This window comes from Chiloscyllium plagiosum, chromosome 2 (genome assembly GCF_004010195.1).
Source record: "Chiloscyllium plagiosum isolate BGI_BamShark_2017 chromosome 2, ASM401019v2, whole genome shotgun sequence".
Classification (NCBI taxonomy): domain Eukaryota; kingdom Metazoa; phylum Chordata; class Chondrichthyes; order Orectolobiformes; family Hemiscylliidae; genus Chiloscyllium; species Chiloscyllium plagiosum.
Genome location: NC_057711.1, coordinates 83,839,748 through 83,860,010, shown reverse-complemented (window position 1 = coordinate 83,860,010; position 20,263 = coordinate 83,839,748). Strand labels below are relative to the sequence as shown.

The 20,263-nt window shown below is 38.6% G+C and overlaps 1 protein-coding gene across 8 annotated transcripts in view; it reads left to right on the top strand.

The window, feature by feature from the left end:
- agtpbp1 (ATP/GTP binding carboxypeptidase 1) overlaps nt 1–19,052 on the top strand; it is a 340,116-nt gene extending 321,064 nt beyond the window's left edge. For all 8 annotated transcript variants that reach the window (XM_043713129.1, XM_043713111.1, XM_043713092.1 and 5 more), the window contains one exon: nt 18,101–19,052. In XM_043713129.1, coding sequence (XP_043569064.1) covers nt 18,101–18,293 — 193 coding nt within the window. In that variant the 3' untranslated portion in view covers nt 18,294–19,052. The remainder of the gene's footprint in view (nt 1–18,100) is intronic.
- Nucleotides 19,053–20,263: the final 1,211 nt, after the last annotated feature.

Below are 20,263 nucleotides of genomic sequence, written 5' to 3'. Positions count from 1 at the left end.
CTGCATGTTTAACACTGTCCCCTGTTGCTCAATTATTCTTCGATTGATTAAAATCTTTTTTTAGCTACTTTGAAAACTTTCATCCATGTTATGTTGATTTTCTGCCAAGCAAGCTTAATAATCTTTTTTCATTCGGTTCACAAATTTTCATGATTTCTTCTTGGTTTTCTCCGATTGCATTTGAGCCTTGTCCAAGTCCTTTCTATAAGTATTTGACTCTTCCTTTTGAAGGCCCAACTTGCACACTGGACTCAGCTTTTTCACTCTCCTTCAAAGCACATTTCCCCCCTTTCTCATCATTAGTTTTGTGTACAGTTGCTAGCTGCTCTTTCTCACCTTGTTTACTTTTAATGCATTTTTAGATTAGATTGGATTACTTAGTGTGGAAACAGGGCCTTCGGCCCATCAAGTCCACACCGACCCTCCGAATAGCAACCCCCTACATTTACCCCTTCACCTGACACTACGGGCAATTTAGCATGGCCAATTAACCTAACCTGTGCGTTTTTGGACTGTGGGAGGAAACCAACGCAGACACGGGGAGAATGTGCAAACTACACACAGACAGTTGCCCGAGGCGGGAATTGAACCTGGGTCTCTGGCGCTGTGACGCAGCAGTGCTAACTACTGTGCCACCGTGCCGCCCCTAAATATTTTTTAATTCATGTGACTTTACATTGTCTCCAACTGACATTAATTTTCCTTTTAAATCTAATGCTTCAATGTAATTTTTAAGTTAGGAGGCTGAGTAACTGATTTTTGTTTGCTCACTTTAACATTAACTGGCGTTCATTAACTATTTTAAATTACTTGACTTTTCCTGTACAATTTCAGTTTCAACAGCCTCAGGGAGCTTTCTTGAAAGTGCTGGAGACAGCAATAATCTATCCCTAAGTTGTGTTGTTTCATGACTAGAAATCAACACCTTTGAGTGGTAAAGTAGGGAGAAAACCACCATAACAGAGCCAGTTACTAGACCATGTTTTAAATCAACTTTATAGAAAGGGACAGTTCATGAATTGGCATCAGTATTCCAAATCAGTACCCTTCTACAAATGTTTTGGATATAGTTTAATGTCACTTGCCAGCATCAGCAATTAGTAATCCTGTAACTCTAAGGATAATAATTAATTTGCCTGTCTCAGCAAATGGATATAGGGAAACTTTACTCTTGAATGAAAAATCTCTATAGCTTTATATTACCTGATTCATTCTCTCACTAAATGATGTGGGATCTCCTTACATGTCATTCAGTTCACTGGTGAGGACCTCGCCACTTTGGGGAATACCTTTAACTGGACATGTGCAACAGGTTTGTTTATTTAACTTTCAATATTCAGCCTCTACTCTTCCTTTTTTGTGACAAAAGTGGCTGGTTGTCCTTCTTGAACAAAAGCTGTGCTCGGAACCTTTGCTTCTGTTAATCCAAGAAGAGTTTCAGTTTTTTTTAATCTTTTCTTTCTGTCTTAGCAGGCCCTGACCTTTTCTTATAATCAATATCCTTTTCATTCCACTTTCTCTGAGTGTTCCAGAATGGAGTCTGATCATTTTGTGAGTTAACTCTTAATTATCTGCCATTAGCAAGGCTTCTTTATTTTACGAACTTGTAGTCTTTCAAGTGAGGCACCAGCTACAAAGAGACATTAAATTTGAATTCCTCCATTGACATCAACTCTCTAAGGTTATTGAAGTTCTGCTCCATCTTTATCAACCTATATACTTCCAAAGCTTTCCCTACCAACATGCTTTATAGGAATATATTCCACTATTCTTTCGGCCATTTTCTCGAAGGATGCAACATATGTCTTCACTTGAAAATTTCTCTCTAAATAAGAGGAACTTTCTCCTGAGTCAGCCTCATTATCCCCATGAATTCAAGCTTGTGTAATTATAACTCCTGCTTCGTTTCAAGTTTTTCCGTGTTTTTCTCTCTCTCTCTCTCTTTATCTCTTTCCTTCTCCTTTCAACTCTTACCGATGATCACTTTCTATGTCAGTCAGTCTTAGTAGTATTTCTTCTTCAATATTGGCCAGTTATACTTTCTCACTAACAGAACCAGTCGTTTCTTCCGCAGCCTCTCAGGTGCCTAGCCAATTCTTATTTTTTTGTTCCCAGCATGTGAATATCACAAGCTAGGTCAGCATTTATTGCTCATCTAATTCTTGAACCACGGCAGTGCAGGTACACCCACAGTGCTACTAAGGAGGGAGTTTAAGGATTTTCACCAAACAGTAATAAAGGGATAGCAATATAGTTTGAAATTGGAATGTTTGGTGACTTAGAAGGGATTTTTCAAGTGGTGGTGTTCCCATGCATCTTCTGACCTTGTTCTTTTAAATGGTAAAAGTTATGCACAAAACGCTATATAGGACAAACAGGAAGACAGCTAACAATCCGCATCCACGAACATCAACTCGCCACAAAACGACACGACCAGCTATCCCTAGTAGCCACACACGCAGACGACAAGCAACATGAATTTGACTGGGACAACACTACCATTATAGGGCAAGCGAAACAAAGAACAGCCAGGGAATTCCTAGAAGCTTGGCACTCATCCACAAACTCCATCAACAAACACATCGACCTGGACCCAATATACCGGCCACTACAACGGACAGCTGAAACTGACAACCGGAAGCGGCAGGGACAGGCCACTATAAATGCCGGAGGAAACACCACAGAAGCGCTTCACAGGAGACTCCCAAGCACTGAGGATGTCACCTAGACAGGGGACGAAACGTTTGCAACAAAAACTTCCAGCTCGGCGAACAGAACCACAGCAAAAGTTATGGGTCTGGAAGGTGTTGTAGAAGTCTTGATGAGTTGCTGTAGGTGCATTTTGTAAATGTTACGAACTACTGTGACTGTGCATTGATGGTGGAAACTGTGAATATTGCAGATGGTGGACAAAGTGTTGATCAAATAGGCTGCTTTGTACAGGATATGATTCAACTTTGAATATTGTTAGTGCTACACTCATCCAGGAATGTAGAAATTATTCCATCAATCCCTTGACTTGTGCTTTGTAGATAGTGGACAGGCTTTTGGGAAGCAGGAGATAAGTTTCAGCCTGCAGGATTCCTTACCTCTGACCTGCTCTGCAACTGCAATATTTATATAATTGTCCAATTCAGCTTTTGATTAATGGTTAGCCCACAGGATGTTGGTAGTGAGGAATTCAGCTATGGTAACTTTGCTCAATGTCACGAGGCAATGGTTAGATTTTCTCTTGTTCAGTATGTTCATTGCCTGGCACAGTTAGCCAAGCCTAAATATTGTTCAAGTTTTGCTGCACATGGGCATGGAATTCTTCATTACCAAAGGAGTTACCAGTAGTGCTGGATATTGTGCAATTATTTGTAACCTTATTCTGACCTTCTGATGGTGGGAGGGTCGTTGATGAAGTTGTTGCATACGGTTGGGCTCAGGGCACTACTCTGAGAAGCTCATACAGAGATGTCCTCGGACTGCGATGAGTTATGCCTAGCAAATGCAACAATCTTCCTTTCTATATGACTAGCAAAGAGTTTTCCTCTTGATTCCCATTGACTTCAGTTTTGTTACGGCTCCCTGATGCTACACTTAGTCAAATGCAGCTTTGATGTTAATGGAGTCACTTCCACTTCACCTTTGGAGCTCAGCTCCTTTGTCATGTTTGGACCAAGGCTATAATGAGATCTGAGTGGCCTTGGTAGGACCCAATTGAGTATCAGTGAGCAGGTTATTCCTGAATAAGTGCTGCTGGGCAGCACTGTTTTTTGCACTGATGTGAAAAGTGATATTTGCAGAGTTGCGATTGAATAATATTCTGCTGTAGCTTAACATCTGATCTTAGAATAGTCCCTGCATGCTCTGAAAATAGTCTTTTCTCAACCATTTCAAGTGTCAACAACAGATTGTCTCCTGCAACCTCAATGTACTCATCTTTTTCCCAATGCAATATAGCAAAAGCAAACACGGACACTTATTTGCTTAATTGTCAGAGAGTTCCAATTAATTTATTACAATTAAATAAGCTAATCCATGGACTGATAGCTTAATTGTACTCATGTTCAGTCTTTGGGTTAATTCCCAGAATCTGATATGTAATCAAGGAACCATCAAGTCAAAATGATGATATTTACTCAATGAACAACCCATCTCAAAATGAAGAAATTGCTAACTAAATTCAGTTTCTTGTAGCTTTTACTTTAACATGGAACAGAAGCAATGAAAAATGGCCATGAAATAACTGACAAACAATGTCTCAAACAAAATATTACACATAGTTTTGAATAATTGATACAACAAAGATAAATCTAACACAAGCACAAGCATTCTCCTTCAGCGTGTGTGGCATCATGTAGCTACAAGTTCCAGGGTATGCTGCCCCTGATACACACAGATATTCCATCTAACAATAGTTTCCTGTCTGTTTCACAGGTACAATTATCAGCAGCAAGGTGCATTTCTACAAATCCTCTCGTCCTCAAATCATAACATTCTCATAGCTTTTCAGAGTTTCTTTTCAATGGACAGCTAATAACATCCAGGTTTGCCCATTCCTAGGAAAGCACCCAGCTCTTTAGTGTCTCTCAGCTATTCAGGATGTCAGGCATGTGCAGACTAACACACAAATTTTGTGTAACAAATCGAATTTAGTCTGACACTCAGTCTACCTAAGTGCCTTCACATTAACTGTATATTCCAGTCAGCTAGGCATACCTGTGTAGTGACAAGATAATTGTACTCAAAATCTATGTATGATGTAAACCTAATCTATAGTAATGATTTGATTTAGCTAACTATACGCCTCTTAATTGGTATATGTTAATTTCTTGTGTCTGAATCCAAGAGTATAACTGCCTCTGTAATCCTTTTTCTTGAGTCACCAGTGTATCATTTTTAGAGTCTCTGGTGTCAATAGCTATAGCTAATTAATAAAGGCCATTTTAGCACTCTACAGATCTTTGCCCAGGGGTCACTTTCTGTAAATAAAGATCAGTGGATAGTAAGGCTACTATCAGATCCCAGAAATTCCTGCAACATACTCCAAAGGCTTTACTGTTCCCAAACCCTACACCACATCATTGCCCCAATTCCCCACAACATCTCCAGAGCCAGCAATGACTCAATTGATGAAGGACTTCATGTTTGCCCTTCCTATATTCCTGTTGAAATGTCATTAAATGTTACACTGCCTTCCATCAGGTGTAACTGGGCTTTTTACAGAGATGTCATTAATAACATTTGAATGACCAAATTGACCCTGAAAGTCATTATGCTTCTAGAGTTCTGATAAATTATTTCATACTTTGTTAAACTAAATGTTTCAATTTGTTTTGAAAACAATCTTTTAAGAATAATTAAACTTCTACCTTCAGCTTATATACATATCCTAATCTTCAATTTGCTTTTTTGACATAAATTCTGAAGATAATTTATTTCCTGTTTTTAGTTCTCTGAGAGGACTAAATTTTTTCAAAAATTGGCAAAGTCTTAGTTTCTTGGAGGATTTCTGTCTCTGAACTCTCATGAATTATCTCATGCAATTCTCTGCTGCTCCCAGGGCACTGCATTTGAGCTAACTTATATTCACCTACTCACTGTTGCAATGACCTTTTGGCATTCCTGATGCTGCCACCATAATTAAAATCCAGCAATTACTGCTGCAGCCAGTAATATCCCTTCATGTACACTTAATGGGAGGAAATCAAAACTGAAAAGCTTCCGAGGACGTGGTGACACTTATTGCAACTAGAATCTCACATTCGGAAACGTTGCTACTTTACACCATCACTCATCTGATTGACTGTCATAGTAACTGCATGCAAAAATGAAGCTACTGAAGCTATCAATCCATAGTGCCACACCATGTTAGAACTCTGTCTGAACCTTTTTTTCCCAAATACCCAGCAGCGCACATCTTTCCATTGTTCAATGTAGATGCTATTTAGAAAACCTCTATTGAACAGCGGGGAAAGTGAAGAAAAGAAGAAGCAAAAGCTGCATTGACTACTGGAAAAACATGGAGGCTGCTTGCCTTTCAAGCAGCAACAAATTTGCAGTCAATAAATGATGACATTACCCAACTCCCATCTGTGGGGAAACAGGTGTCAGTTAACGCTGCTTAAGCTTTCTCACTGCTGAAGGTGATGTTCTGTAAAGACTGCTGCCACTCTTGAGTATCCATCACATCCCTGTTTGCCTGCTCCAGTTGTGAAGAGTACAGCATGCTAGGATTATGCAGTACACTATGTTTGGACCATACTGCAAGAACCGCCAGGTTGATTCATGCATCAAAACCTCATCTTCAGGAGGTGCTGAGCTGGGATCCTTCAGTGGCCATTAATTGACAACTTGAGGACCTTAATTAGTGTTGTGTTGAGAAGGTTACCTATGAACTTTGTCATCCAGAAATTAATTAGTGACATGGTACAAAGGAGTGAGTATCTTGGCAGGGCCAACTCATCCAATTATTTCCCATTACCTCCCTAGGAAGGATATATTGCAGTCCAAGAACTGTTGCAACAGTAATTGTAAAAGAAAACACCCTTATATAAAGATAATAAGATAGCAATAAAGATAAAAGAAATATTCTCCAGAATACCTAGAAGACTTCCCAATACATTGCCCATTAAAGAAATCATCCACTTTCCTTATCATTGATTTCATTGAAAATTAGGAAGTCTGTAGACTAATGCCTGTCTTCTGTCATGGTGGAAAGCTGAAATTCTACTCATTCAAAATTCTAGTGCAGATTCTTTCAAAATAGTCATTAATTAATTTGCACCAGTTATTATTCTTTCTTGGTGAAATTTAAGAAGTGTACTTATTTCTTCCAATTTTTAACAACTTATCAGATCTGAAGTATGGCTGCAAGAGATGTTAGTACCTATCTAATAGCTTGCCCAAATGGTCATTGTTCTTGTGTGACCTCAGGTAGTGAGTAAGTATTTCTAATCAACTTGTTTAGAGATGTTATGGCACACAGCTGGAATAGGTGGGACTTGAACCCCAGCTTCCTGGCTCAGAGGTAGAGACATTACCAGTGCGCAACAAAAGCCAGTGAGTACCAGTAGAATATTAAATCTTGGTAGGGTTACAACTGATTCCAATTCTATCTTTGAAAAAGAACATTAGAAATGCGAGTTGAAGCTAGTTTTTTCCAATCGTCTAGCACAGATACGGTTAGACCAATTGTTAGGTCAGTTTCCCACACCACTCAGAGGTCACCTAAGCATGCACAGACCTGGACTTGAATTTGGAACATCCTTGTTCAAGTATGTTACAGCCAGAAACCCTCCAGCTGTGTTAACATATTGTACAAACGTTTGTCTAAATACACTAGTTATATTCATTCTTGGAATTTGAGTGTAGCTAAAAAAAGGATGTATTTTGTTCCATCTGGAATTGTTTTTAACAAGATGGAATTGTGAGCAGCCTTCCTGAACCACTTCCAAAAATATGTGCTTTTGATACACTCACAGTGGTAACTTGGTACAAGTATGTGACTTGCTGAGCCACTGCAGAGGGCAGTTGACCACGGTTCTGTGGGGCTGGAGTCATGTGTAAGTCATGATGACAGATTTCTTCCTCTGAAAGATATTAATGAGTTAAATGGGTTTTTATAACAATTTGATAATTTCATGATATCTAAGACTGAGAATTTTTTTAAGTTCACAACTTATAAATTTTATTTTGATTTCTCCTCAGCTGTTGTAAAGGGTTTAGAACTCATGTCTCCAGATCCTCTGGAATTCTAATTCAGTTCTTCTACCTCTACTGTATCTGTTAATTGTTTGGCCAACAGTACATGGAGGAACATAAGAGGTGGACTTACAAATTCACTAAGGGACCCGTCTGATTTTTCTATTCATTATTATAAATGGGCAGTAAGTCATGAGGTTCTATTAAGAGCACATCGTCTTTCATGAGCTAAACCTAGCCTAAGTCCTACAGGCAGAATATATGTTCATCAATTCTTTTAGATTGGTGGAAAATGAAATTGATCTTGGGCAGGAGCAGCACCAGTTTTACAGTCCACCTTTAGTGTTTTCCTTCTATTAGGTTCACTTTAGATGAAAAACAGCTTGCTGCCGAGCTGTGAGGGCCTGCTCTGTCGTAGCATCCAAGAACAAGTTCACATTACATTTCTACTTTTACAGCTGGTGGAGCCAGCTTTTTTTTTGTTTCAATTTCAAAGCTAATTCTTTGTAAATAACCTCCGACAGCATACTTTAAACAATAATCTGGAATAAATACAAATTAGAACCTGCATAATAGCAAGTGGAACTAGTAAATCTGTGACAAATGTAATGCACAATTTCTAATTGTGTAGTAGATAAATATTTTAAGTTACCTTTCTCGTAGATGAAAGAGTTCTGCGAATTCTTTTGAAACACATTTAAGCACTGATATTAATTGGACGTTAAATGTTAACTCCATTTTATGACAAGTAATATTGTAGGAATACCTTTTTCATGAAAGAATACTATCTCCAGACGTAAATACTTTTAAATGTCATTACATTGTTCTAGTTAATAGTTAAGATTTGATGGTTCTATCTTGAAGCCATGTTTTATCATGGGCTCAATTTTACCAAAAATTAACTAGATGTCAATTTTGGGGAATTTCATGGAGAGTTTCTCTAGCGAATTATCACTTTCAATTCTCAACTGCTCAGCTGATTAAGTATCCACCACATCTCCATGATGCTGTTCTTTCTCTATCTTGAACTCACCAGCAGAAGTACTGATTACTGTTAGGACCTTCTGGGAATCATATCATAGTCGCCATATTTAAATCCCAACTAAGCACTAGGTCAATCACCACAAGCCAGGAATAGCTATTCACAGTTGCACTGTGGAAAGAATTATCCTGGGGATCGTCAACAGAAGCACATGAGCACCATGATTAGCTAAACATGACCTGGAAGTCCTGGTGGATGTGGTGCTGGAGAAGAGGGCTGTCTTTCCTCAGGACACCACAGCCAACTGATACAAATTTGCCAACAAGGTCAGTGTGGTGTCCAAGTCTGGAAGAATGCTCAACAATGCAGAAAGAAGGCTAATGACCTGCATTCCACAATGGTAAGTGCCACCATCTTCTCTTTGCAACCTCACTCTCTTCTACTGCACCATCTCCCACTAAGGTTTTTTGTCTGCCACTCACAGTATTGCATACAACATCTCTGTCAATCATTCTCATCCACCCTAACTGCAAACTCTGTTTGCTGTCTCTGTTGCCCCTACCTGCAGCAGCACTAACAACTGTGCCAGCCACTTTCATTTCACTCAATTCCTCCCTTTGTCTCATTCCAGGAAAAAACATTGCCTGCAACAGGGTAGAGAGAGCCAACGCGGGTGATGGGAATGAATTACATTTGTTTCATCGCCCTGTATGAGAACCATGTCTACTCGTGTTGTGATGTTAAGACCTCCATGTCCTGGCAACTCAATAAGATTAATTGCTCATTACTGTGCTGCTCTCCAATTATTGCCATTTTGAACATGTTGTTAACAGGCTTGAGCTTCTACCCATTTTTCATAACTCATCCTCTCACTTGTCCTCTACAGGCACCAGCAGTGTTTGCCATGAAGAGATCAGCCCCTTAAGATATCATCCCCTCCTACATGTCTGAGAAAGAAGTCACAGATTCCTGAAAGGAAGAACCAGCAATCCTGTCTCTGGCACTGCTCCTGCTCAGATGATGTCACTTCAGTTGGTATTTTAGGTAGATTAGAGTGGGGAGCACATTCTGGTGAGCACACCACTGGCATATCTCCTCAGCTGGCACCCTGGTACTCTGAGGATTGCCAGTGTCCAAGCACCTACTCAGCCATACACAAAAGAGGTATCGGTCATTAATAACTTAATTCGATTGTCAAGCAGAAACAGAGATAGCAGGCAGGATTTTCAGAAGCAATAGGCAAACTGATTCAAAGATTGGAGGAATACCCCAATGCTGTCTGTATCATGATGCCTAGCCAGGTTGGCTGCTGCCATAGAGATTAGGGTCCAGCACACTCATTGGTGCTCAGCATTAATGACAAGAGGATAGGGAGAACAAGGGATCTTGACCTCACTCTGCCCCTTTTTCAAAAGGAGATAGTACAGTGCTAGTAGGTACCCAGCTGAAAGATAAACCACATGCAGGCCTCTAGCAGCTTCATCCAAGGACACTCTGGAAGCAATCATCTCAACCCTCATCCTACGTGTAAACCCCAAACCTGTGGGAGTTCAAACCAAGTAGTGTGAACCTTCAAGATGGAACACTGTTAGTATGTCTGGGCCATCTAGCCACAAACACCCCCAGGGCCACCCACCCAAAAACTCTTAAGGCCAAAAGGTTGGACTATAGGACACGGTCCCTCCAACTTGCCTGTGAACCCCAAGATGCACCTGGGCGTTGAGAAGTAAAGGAAAAATAAAATCATCTGAGGACACATAGGTGGCATTTGAGAAACTTAATTGTCAATGCATTATCATATTTGGAAATATATTTTCACTTTTCATAATCAGCTTTGTCAGCCACTGTTACTTTGGTGACAATCACAAAAAATAAAGGTACAGAGGCTATGCTCTTGTTCAGACACTCTGTGCACAATTGTTATCCTTCCTATATGGCCCAGAGCAGTATGAAACCTCTCATACTACTTTGAAGACTTTCATCAGGTTGTAAGCCTATTTTTATTGATCAACAAGAAAAGCATAAAAAGATCAAAGTGGTATACCATGCTTGCAAATGAGTTTACACAGAGCCTGCTGGCTTCCACTGTGTAAAAACATTTACAGTCGCTGAAAAATTATTTAAAGCAACTCAATTTGGCTGAATGACGTTAACATGCCTGTGTTGCTTTGGCTGTTGCTGCAGTGTAGGATAATGAAGGTGCTGTTCCTTCGGAAGAACATTCTCAATTTCTTATTTAATAGAATGCTATGGTTCTCGCAGATCCTCGTCATCCATTACGTAACCATGTGGCATCTTCCAATTGTCTAGTGCAAAAAATCCTCTAACAGTATGGTATTGAAGCGAACTGCGTAGAAATCTGACATGGAGGAGACATCTTTTGGCACTTGGCCCCAGCAGAAAAAGGTGTTGCATTGCATTTTGGAACATCACAACATTGTATTCTGACCACCAACTCTTGGACCAAATATAGTGCCTCTGCGACCTCTCTCACCTGCATGGCATTCCATGGGAGATGAGCAATTGCAGCTCTCCCACATCCTCACCTCATTATGAGGGTGCCTATGGCTGGAAACTCTGCATTGGAGATGGCTAGTCCATGTGTTTCTCATCCATTCCTATGGATGCATAATGCAGGGAGCCAGTGAGATAATCACAGCTTCTGTGCCTGGACCCATTGGGGATGGTTCCAATATATCTGTATGGGCTATATGAGAAACAAAGCAGCTCCTCAAAGCAGTAATGTATCATTCAGCAGTCACAGCGCACATAGATAACTTAAAAATCGTCATATAAACATTGGAACAAGCAGGCCTTGAACAAGAGGCCAATGAAATGCTGCTGCGTGGACCTTGCGAGTATTGTTGATCTGATTCAGATGTATGCTACTGAAGTCTTTTGGCACACATCCAGTTTGAGAATGTATATGTAGCGATGACAATAACCTCTTCCCGCACTCTCAACCCACATCTTATCCAAGAAACATACTGGATAAATGTGTGATTTGCTTATGGTCCAAAGTGTGAAGTTCACAACTCCTACAAGCCATGGAACCTTGGGAGGTGATTGCAGCATTTGTATCTAAGGAAAATCTGTACGGCTCAAATGACATTACAGCCATTAGAAGGATTCATGCCTAATGTTGAATGATATAGTGAAGAGTGCCTGTGGCCAAGATTTAGATTTGACACTGTAGGTGTCTTGGGGTGAATGCATGAGATCCCATACAGAATTATGTGATACCCATCATGGATTAAAGACATTTGTTATCTGTTTAATTCTATTAACCATACAGACTGACGTGACTAATAACTACACCTTTTAGACTTTGAAATGCGCTAATTTGTTGAAGCTCAAACTGTGTGTTTGCTGCATAACATACAGGAACATGCTATGGGTGTGACATTGTTGGTGCCATTCAGTAATCTGTCCTTCTCCTTGACTAACCATTGCTCACAGCCAGATCAAGCTATCTAGCTTTGTGTCTGCACTAACGGCAAGACCAGACAGATTTACTCTAAGCCTTTAAATTCTGAATGAGGGGCAAAGTAAAAAAAAGGCAAGGCAAGGAATAATAGAGATACTGTCAGCATCCAAATAGTTGCAAAATGAGTGAGCACTAAGACCTTTGAAGTGCAACCTGCTTCAATTCATGGGATGGATGCCTGTCCTTATGTGCAAAATGGCCTGGCAGCAGCATTGCAATGAAAGGTATCAGCATGCTCCAAAGTGCAGCATTGAAATGGAGAACTCGATTCTAAGTGAGTTAGAAATGTGTCTGAGGTGCTGGGGAATACTAGCCAAGTTGGAGACCCAGTGGTGTATGCGCAGGCTGGAGCTTCCAGGTAAACACTTAGACTCTCACATTGAGTCTTGCCGCCTTCCTAGTTTTTTTCTACCATGTTATGGGTATAGCAAACTGCATGTCAATGAGATGAGAATGGGGAAAAATTAGATGTTTAATGCATCCAAATAGCCTTTTTACTGCTCACTAATGAGACTTCCTTCATGCCTTTCAAATCTTGGGTGGAAATTTGGGTGTTTGTTTCTCAACATCAAGATTTAACATTTGTCAAATCGATCATATTTTCCCAACTGATTCACCATTGCCTAAATCATTCAGGGACTGGCAGAATTCCACCTGATGCCTTCTAATTATTACAATTCTGCTACTTTGTTGACTGCTGCCTTGCCAAGTCTATTTAAGAAAGTTTCTTTCTTATGCAGGCATGTTCTCTCAATATTATTGTTCCAAAAGACAACATGTATACAATTCAATTAAGTATAAAGTCATGAATTTTAACGAAAGAAGTTCCGTTCAAGTCAGAAATGATGAACAGCTGGAGAGCTGCATTTTCACTCAGTTTCTGTGATTCAACTTTGAGCTGCCTTTAACATAAATAAAAGTTTTTAAAAATTAATTTAGTTGCAGACTGCTTCCTAAAAAGACTTAAAAGCACAACAGCTTTATTCTCCAGTAATAAGAAAATCAGTTGAGGTAATTGCCTATTTTTCCTTTCCCCAGCTCTATATGATGTGGGAGCCTTCGATATTTATTTTGTGTGGTTGAATTGTAGTTTCCCCTGCTGTTTAATAAGTACACCATGCTTTGAATAAGTTCCCTATGTTCTTTTTTTTTTAATTACTTATTTCTTCATGGAGCAACCACTGTATTAGAATAATATGCTGGTCACTTGTATACTTGGCAGCAATGGAGCTGTGCGATTTCAGGAAAGAAATCAAAGCATTTTTACCAAGTATTCTGCCTAAGAATGTACATTAAAACAATTTGATCTGTCGTTTTATATTTGCTCAGGTTTGTTTTGGTTTGTTGCTTTTTTTCTAGTAACGCATTCATTAAATAATAAGGCATGAGAAAAAAATTGGTTAATCACAAGTAATCAACTGCATGTGGGTTGTTTGTGTCCAAGTATCAAAGATCACCGCATTTTTACAAAAAAAGGCAGATATATAATATAAAAGTCTATTATTAGTTCAATTGTGTGCTTCCACAAGGCAGAAACAACATGTTTCTTCTCATGTGAATATGGTATATGTAAAAATCTTAAGATTTGAAATTTAATGTGACACTTTAAAAGATTATGCAGAAATATCATTTCAAAATGTTTGTAATTTAAAACGCATTGTCATTTGAGAGTGAAAATTAAATTTCAATTCCATTGGCAACCTTCAAGGAGTAATGAATCTGGAAAGATTACAGATGGAGTGAAGAACCATTTGTGGTTGGGCAATTCACACAACCTCAGTTTCATTTCAACTTTTTTGAGTTGTTTTTTTCAGCAACCTTGGGACTCCATTCAATGTAATGAAATCTGACTCCCACTTTAAACATGTATCTCCATTAAGAGGTGCACCTGTGCCCATGTAGTTAGCAGGTCAAAGTTCAGAACTTCAGTGACCAGCAGCCACTTATGTTCTGTGCAGCCAACTGATATCACATTTTTTTTCACAATCTTTCACAGCAGTTAAGAATGGACAAAAGATATCTTAAGGTAAATATCCAAAAAGAATGTTGGATCTTTGACTCTGATTCTCTCTCACTGAAGCAAGGTCCAGAACTGCATTTTAAAATAAAAGTCTTCAGCTTTTCATGAGAGAGGCAGAGCTCTCCATATTGCTGTCCTCGAAAAGTAGCAAATTAATAAGAATCTGGTTTCATTTGATTATACTGAAAATCTGAGAAGATGTAGACCTTAATGCAGACTTGTGCTGAATTTTGAACTACTGTACTTGCCTAATGAAATATTAAAAAGCACTTAGTACTGTCAAGCAATATCTTCAGCTGTTCCCTGGAGAGACTTATGAAACTAGGGGTGGGATTCTCACTTGTTTTTATTTTTGTAACTATCCCAAGGACCTCTGGGCGACTTGACAGGAGCCTTGTCTTTCAAACCTCTACGTTTTCACTAATGGCTGATAATCACTTTAAGTCCCTTTGAAGAAGTGTTTTAGCACTTTACTGGAGGAACCAATTAGAAAGCCTCTGAATCATTACATGCTCCTGAATTACCTTGGTGCCTTGGAGACGCATAAAAGAAAATTGAGTTTTGTCAGTATGAGATAGTGGAAGCTAAAATTTGAAGCTGCAGTCTTTGTTGTGAATATCCTTGACATTAGTGCCAAGATTGTATTTGGAGATATGTATTTGCACTGAATATCACCCTGTCTAACAGTCGGCTGAGAAAATCAGATGTTATTTGAACAAAATTACATTTGAATTTCTGTGGCTGGAACCATAAAGAAAGCTACCTTTGCCCTAATTTGATTCTTTGACTAAATAATGAGAAACTGACTATTTTCTGCACAGCTTCTGTGCGATATTTATCTTTTATATGTTACAAAAGAAGCTGCTTTTATGACCAGTAAGAAACAGATAACAAGTTTTTGACCTTCATTTTAAATTATTAAACATCTAATCATAAAGCGTGAGAAGGTTTTAATTTTCTCCTGAATCCTTCTGTCTGTCCCCTCATCTCTCTATGATGTACTTTTTTTCGTGCTTTACCACAAAAGCAGCTCACTTTTAGGTTTTCATCAGTACAGCTGTGTTTTACTGTGCAGAGTAATAACTCTCTCTTCCTTACTTGCAGTGAATTGCCTTCTACCTGTTCCAGACCTTCACCACAATGTGCACCAGCCTCCCCACCCAACACCACATCCCAACTCCTACAACTGGGATTGATATTTCCACATGCCACCAATTTGTATTGCAGCATTAATCACTGAACTGTCCAATTCTAATATGGTATGGGTTTATGTTACAGATCCACATCAAACTGAAGGGACTTTGTAATGGCTTTGTCTCCTGATGCTGTAGAATCCCACGCTTTCATATTTGGGATAATTCCTGCTGCTCAAGCATTTGTATATGAACATCCACACAGCTAGGCTGATCAGTTCCCCATTTGTTTCCCAACATCACTAGAGATGGCAGAAACACTTTTTATCTCATTTGAAATAGAGGATCTGTTACCATTTGTGGATAGGTTTCAAGCTAAATGTTGTGTGTTTATAAAGTTTTCAAGTGATTCACACTTCCTATCTATTATTATGACTTTTGAATACTCCAGTGGATAAATTCTTTTTTTAAAAAAAAATGCCACAGCTGTTAAACAGAAATTATTTCATTTCTTTTATGTGGAAACAGTGGTGCTCACAATTCTTATTCACAGTCTCTAAAAATTTCCATTGGTTAGACTTTAGCCCCAGAGTTTCCAGATTGCAATGGTTGTTAGCATTGAGAAATGTACTGCTAACATCAAAATAATGCTCATGCAATTAATGAACCGAGAATCGCATGGACTGTGCATAACATAGTTTTCCAGTATGAGCTGCAATTCTCACCACTTGCACATGCTCAAAAAACACGGGCTTTCGTCACCATGACTGCCCAGATGGTTATTTCTTTCTTTGGGCATATGGATTTTTTTGTAGCACTGTTGTTGAAATCAGTTATACAGCCAAAATCCTATTCCACTATCAATTATTTATCTCCTGAATCGTTATGAAATGTCATGTGAACACTGCACTTTAAAAAAAAGATTGAATTATGCCCTAACTATGCTCATCTCTCAATATACTTAACAAATTGTCCCATCATGTATATGATATCTTACTCTGCAGGGTAAAACAAGTCTTATTTCCCACATCCAGTACATGCTTTTACCAAGGCTCAGGTTTCAGCCTTTTAAAAATAATGATCAGCATTTTTATTTTGGAACATTAGTACACTTTTCTGAACATTTTAGGGTATTGTTGCCTTCAATTTCCTATTGACCAAAATGTTCTGATGTTCTACAATATTTTTGTCCAATAAGGAAACCTGAAGAATCTGGTCTATTTGTTTCAATTTGCACCATTATAGAAAGAGATCTGAATACCTTGGAATCTGAAATGTCCAAAGAAATGTTATAAAGTATTTGATGCTGCAAATAAATGGATAGAAATGAAAGATAAAACATTTGACACTATGGAACGACAATCTGGAGTCCCATGTTTACAGAATTCCCTCTATAATAAGCATCACTTACTCAAGAACAAAGGATCATTTGTGACTCAGTAATTGGTTCAAAGATTGAGCTAAGTTTTCAGTCCAAACCCCTGTGGCTATGTTTGAGTTTGGAAATATGGAAATGCTAATTATGGTACCATGGCACAAATTTTTGAAAGGCAACTAATTGAGTGGGGGCTTATTGGACACAATCCAATGAAGGGTGACAGAATGGGCTTCTGGGCCCAGTGAGCCAACAGGAAACGTGCTAGCACTTAGATTAGCTGCTGCAGTGTCAGAACTCAAAATTGTGGACATTAGGTGCAAAAGAGGGTGCACTTCAAAGACTTTTAAAGAAAAATTACAAAGAAGCCACAATTACCAGGTTGTAATCATTTAGATTATAAAGGTAGTCACAGTAAAACTAAGAATGACATTTAACATTTATTTTTTGACAACTCCATCTGGCTCATTAATGACCTTTAAATTTGCCATCCTTACCTGGACTGGCCTACATGTGACTGCAAGCTCATAGCAATGTGGTTGATTCTTAAATGTCCTCTGAAGTGGCCTAGTGAGCCACTCCGTTCAAGTTCGGTTAGGAATAGATAACAAATGCAGGCCTTGCCAACGACACCTACATCCTATGAGAAAAAAGAAACAGTTGTGGCTTTCGGGGATGATGTCAGTTTGTCAGATGGAGTAGAAGGCCCTCAGTAGCTGCCAGAAAACCACCTATTTTAGGGCAGCTTCTGCCTTTTGGAAAACTTGCAAGCAGTGGATAGCTGTCAGTTCCTTCACCATATAAAGCCCTCAATCAATTCCACTAGTTAAAAATGCCAGGAAATTAACACACCAGGCAGCAGTAGAAAATTGCAGGTATTTACATCTTCGTGTCCTCCACAGCCTTTAAAATTCCAGGTAAAGGCAGAAACAAATGTGGTTGCTGAAAATTGGATACAAAAACAGAAATTGCTGGAAAAGCTCAGCACATCTGGCAGTAGCTGTGGAGAAAAGTTAGAGTGAATGTTTTGAGGTCTGGATCATGTTCTGAAAAAGGGTCACTGGACCTGAAACATTAACTCTGATTTCTCTCCACAGATGCTGCCAGACCTGCTGTATTTTTTTAGCAATTTCAGTTCTTATTTCTTTAAAATTCCAGCCCTCTTTTGACATTTTACTGTGTATTTTGAACTTTTGTGTGTATATGTGCATTTATGCGTTGATGATTAGAATCTATTGTTTGTAAAAATTATCAGGAGGTTAGTCTGATCTTAAGTATTTGCTTTTTAATATTAAAATATCAATGACTACATCTAAATCCTGCAAATATGATAATTTGTTTTGGTGCGAGGTAGTGCCTTTCTGCCAAACTTTATTGAACCTTTTATTTTAAACATGTTTTCTATCTGCAGTCCTACCACTCAAGTCCTTGATGAAGATGAGCCACGTTGCCTTGAAGAGATTGATTACAGTGCTGAGAGTAGTGATGAGCAAGAAATTGATCTAAATGAAACAGCTGACTTTGACACCCAATACTTTGACCCAAGTACACAAGAGGAGCAACTCTCTGATTCTGACATCCCAAAGAGAGACTTCTTTCTTTAAGTTATAAATCACCAAAGAGGCTGGAAAATAAGTCTGATATTCTATAACCAATAAAAAAAAGTCAGGGTTAAAATAGTCTGCTCTGAGTAAGAGCTAGCTCACTCAGGCATATTGGCTAAATTAATAATAAATATACTGCTGGTAACACTGGAAAATTCAACTCTATTATTTAGTATTGACTTCAAGTGCATTTGTACAAGTCAGGATAGAATCCTCCACTGTTTTTATTTTCTCTGGATGCAGTTGCATGGCTGATTTTGTATGCAATTTTATTTTTCACTACTTACCTTGATCGTGTTTGTCTGTATGCACAGATTGTTCTCAAGATATGTACCAATGATCTTTTGAAGTCACTTAATTTGTGGAGAAGTTGAAAATAGCCTTGTCTGTTCAAACTTCAAATGATGTCTATTTAATTCCCCAACTTTTGTTTTAGTTGTGTCAGTGTTCCAGGATCGTTTGATGAGAAATATGCTGCTTTAGCTATAACATTCAAATATTGATAATTATATTGTTATTGTTAAGTAGAATTGATCTGTCTTGAAATGTATCCATCTGCTGCTAAAAGAATATAAGTTGCACCTTGCTGTGGATTATATAAAACGTAAAAGCTGGCTGTCACTGTATTTAAATTTATTGTCAACATTACCATACAATGTTGACACTATGTACAGTGAATTGTTAGCTTGTCATGAATAATGAAATGATGTAATTTTGATTTTCAGACTATGAATTAAAGAATTGTATTGTGGTAGTGAATTTGCATACTCCTGTCAGTATTATTTCTATTTTTGTGCCTAAAATGCTAATAAACTAAAAGCTTTGAAGTTCTGCTTCAATACATGATTGTTGTGGGACTTTCAGATTTCAGAGTCTATCTGACCATTCCATGCTTGAACCTCCGCCTGCACGCACTCTCAAAATCTTTCTCTTAGAAAGGTACATGCCAAACTACTTTCGAATGTGACTCCAGGCACACAATAACAAAACACCAAGAAAGCAAAATAATAATCTTCAGTATATAACCATTAAGTTTTGTAGATCAACATTATAAATGTGAAAGTGTTTTTGAAGTAATTTATAAAAATGTTATTGTATGTACTCACCAGTCCGTTACTTCATCTGAGACTCTTCAGCTCATGGACATTGGCTAGGTAGCAGTAGATACGAGTAATGTTTTCATTTACATTAGTCATTGATTTTATTATTCATTCAGCAATGTGGACTTTTCTGGCAGGATCAGCTTTATTGCCCATCTTAATTTGTCCTGGTGACGGTTGTAATGATATGCCGCCTTGAACCACTGCAGCCCATTTCATGGTGTTACACCACATTATTGATGTTCGTGCGAGACAAGCTGAGTAAAGTTTTAGTTTTCTCCTGAAGATTCCAGTTCCTCTTCACAACCCCTCAACACTGTGTAATTGGCATGTGCGTGCGTGTGTATATACACACACACACACACACACACACACAAACACTAATCTGCTCCTACCCCCATACACGCACTTCAATGAAGCTGTAATCGCACACACATGTTGGCCACTTTGTAGGTCAGCAAAGCAGTGCTCGGCAATGGGAAGGTTCAGCAGCTTTAACAGCCCAAATGCCATCCTGAGCCCAAGCCAACATACAGTGTGGCCATCTGGGCAATAACTGTGAATGATCTCAGAAGAAGAAATCACAAAAGTGGGAGACAAACAGCATAGGCGGGACCAGAATCCACCTGGAGCTCAGTCTTAGAAGAAGAAATCTCATGACCACAAATGCTGTTTCTATGACCCCAAATAGGATTACAATCTGCAATTTTGAAAGTGTTGTCATGAAGTTTGTTCCTTTTTTTATTGGGGGATAGCCAATTTAATTTTTAAAATGTAAATAAAACCCAATATGCAATAAAAAGTGAGGAGTGGAAAGAAATTAGTTATAATTTAAACTATAAATACATGCAGCAGTTAATTGCTAGAATT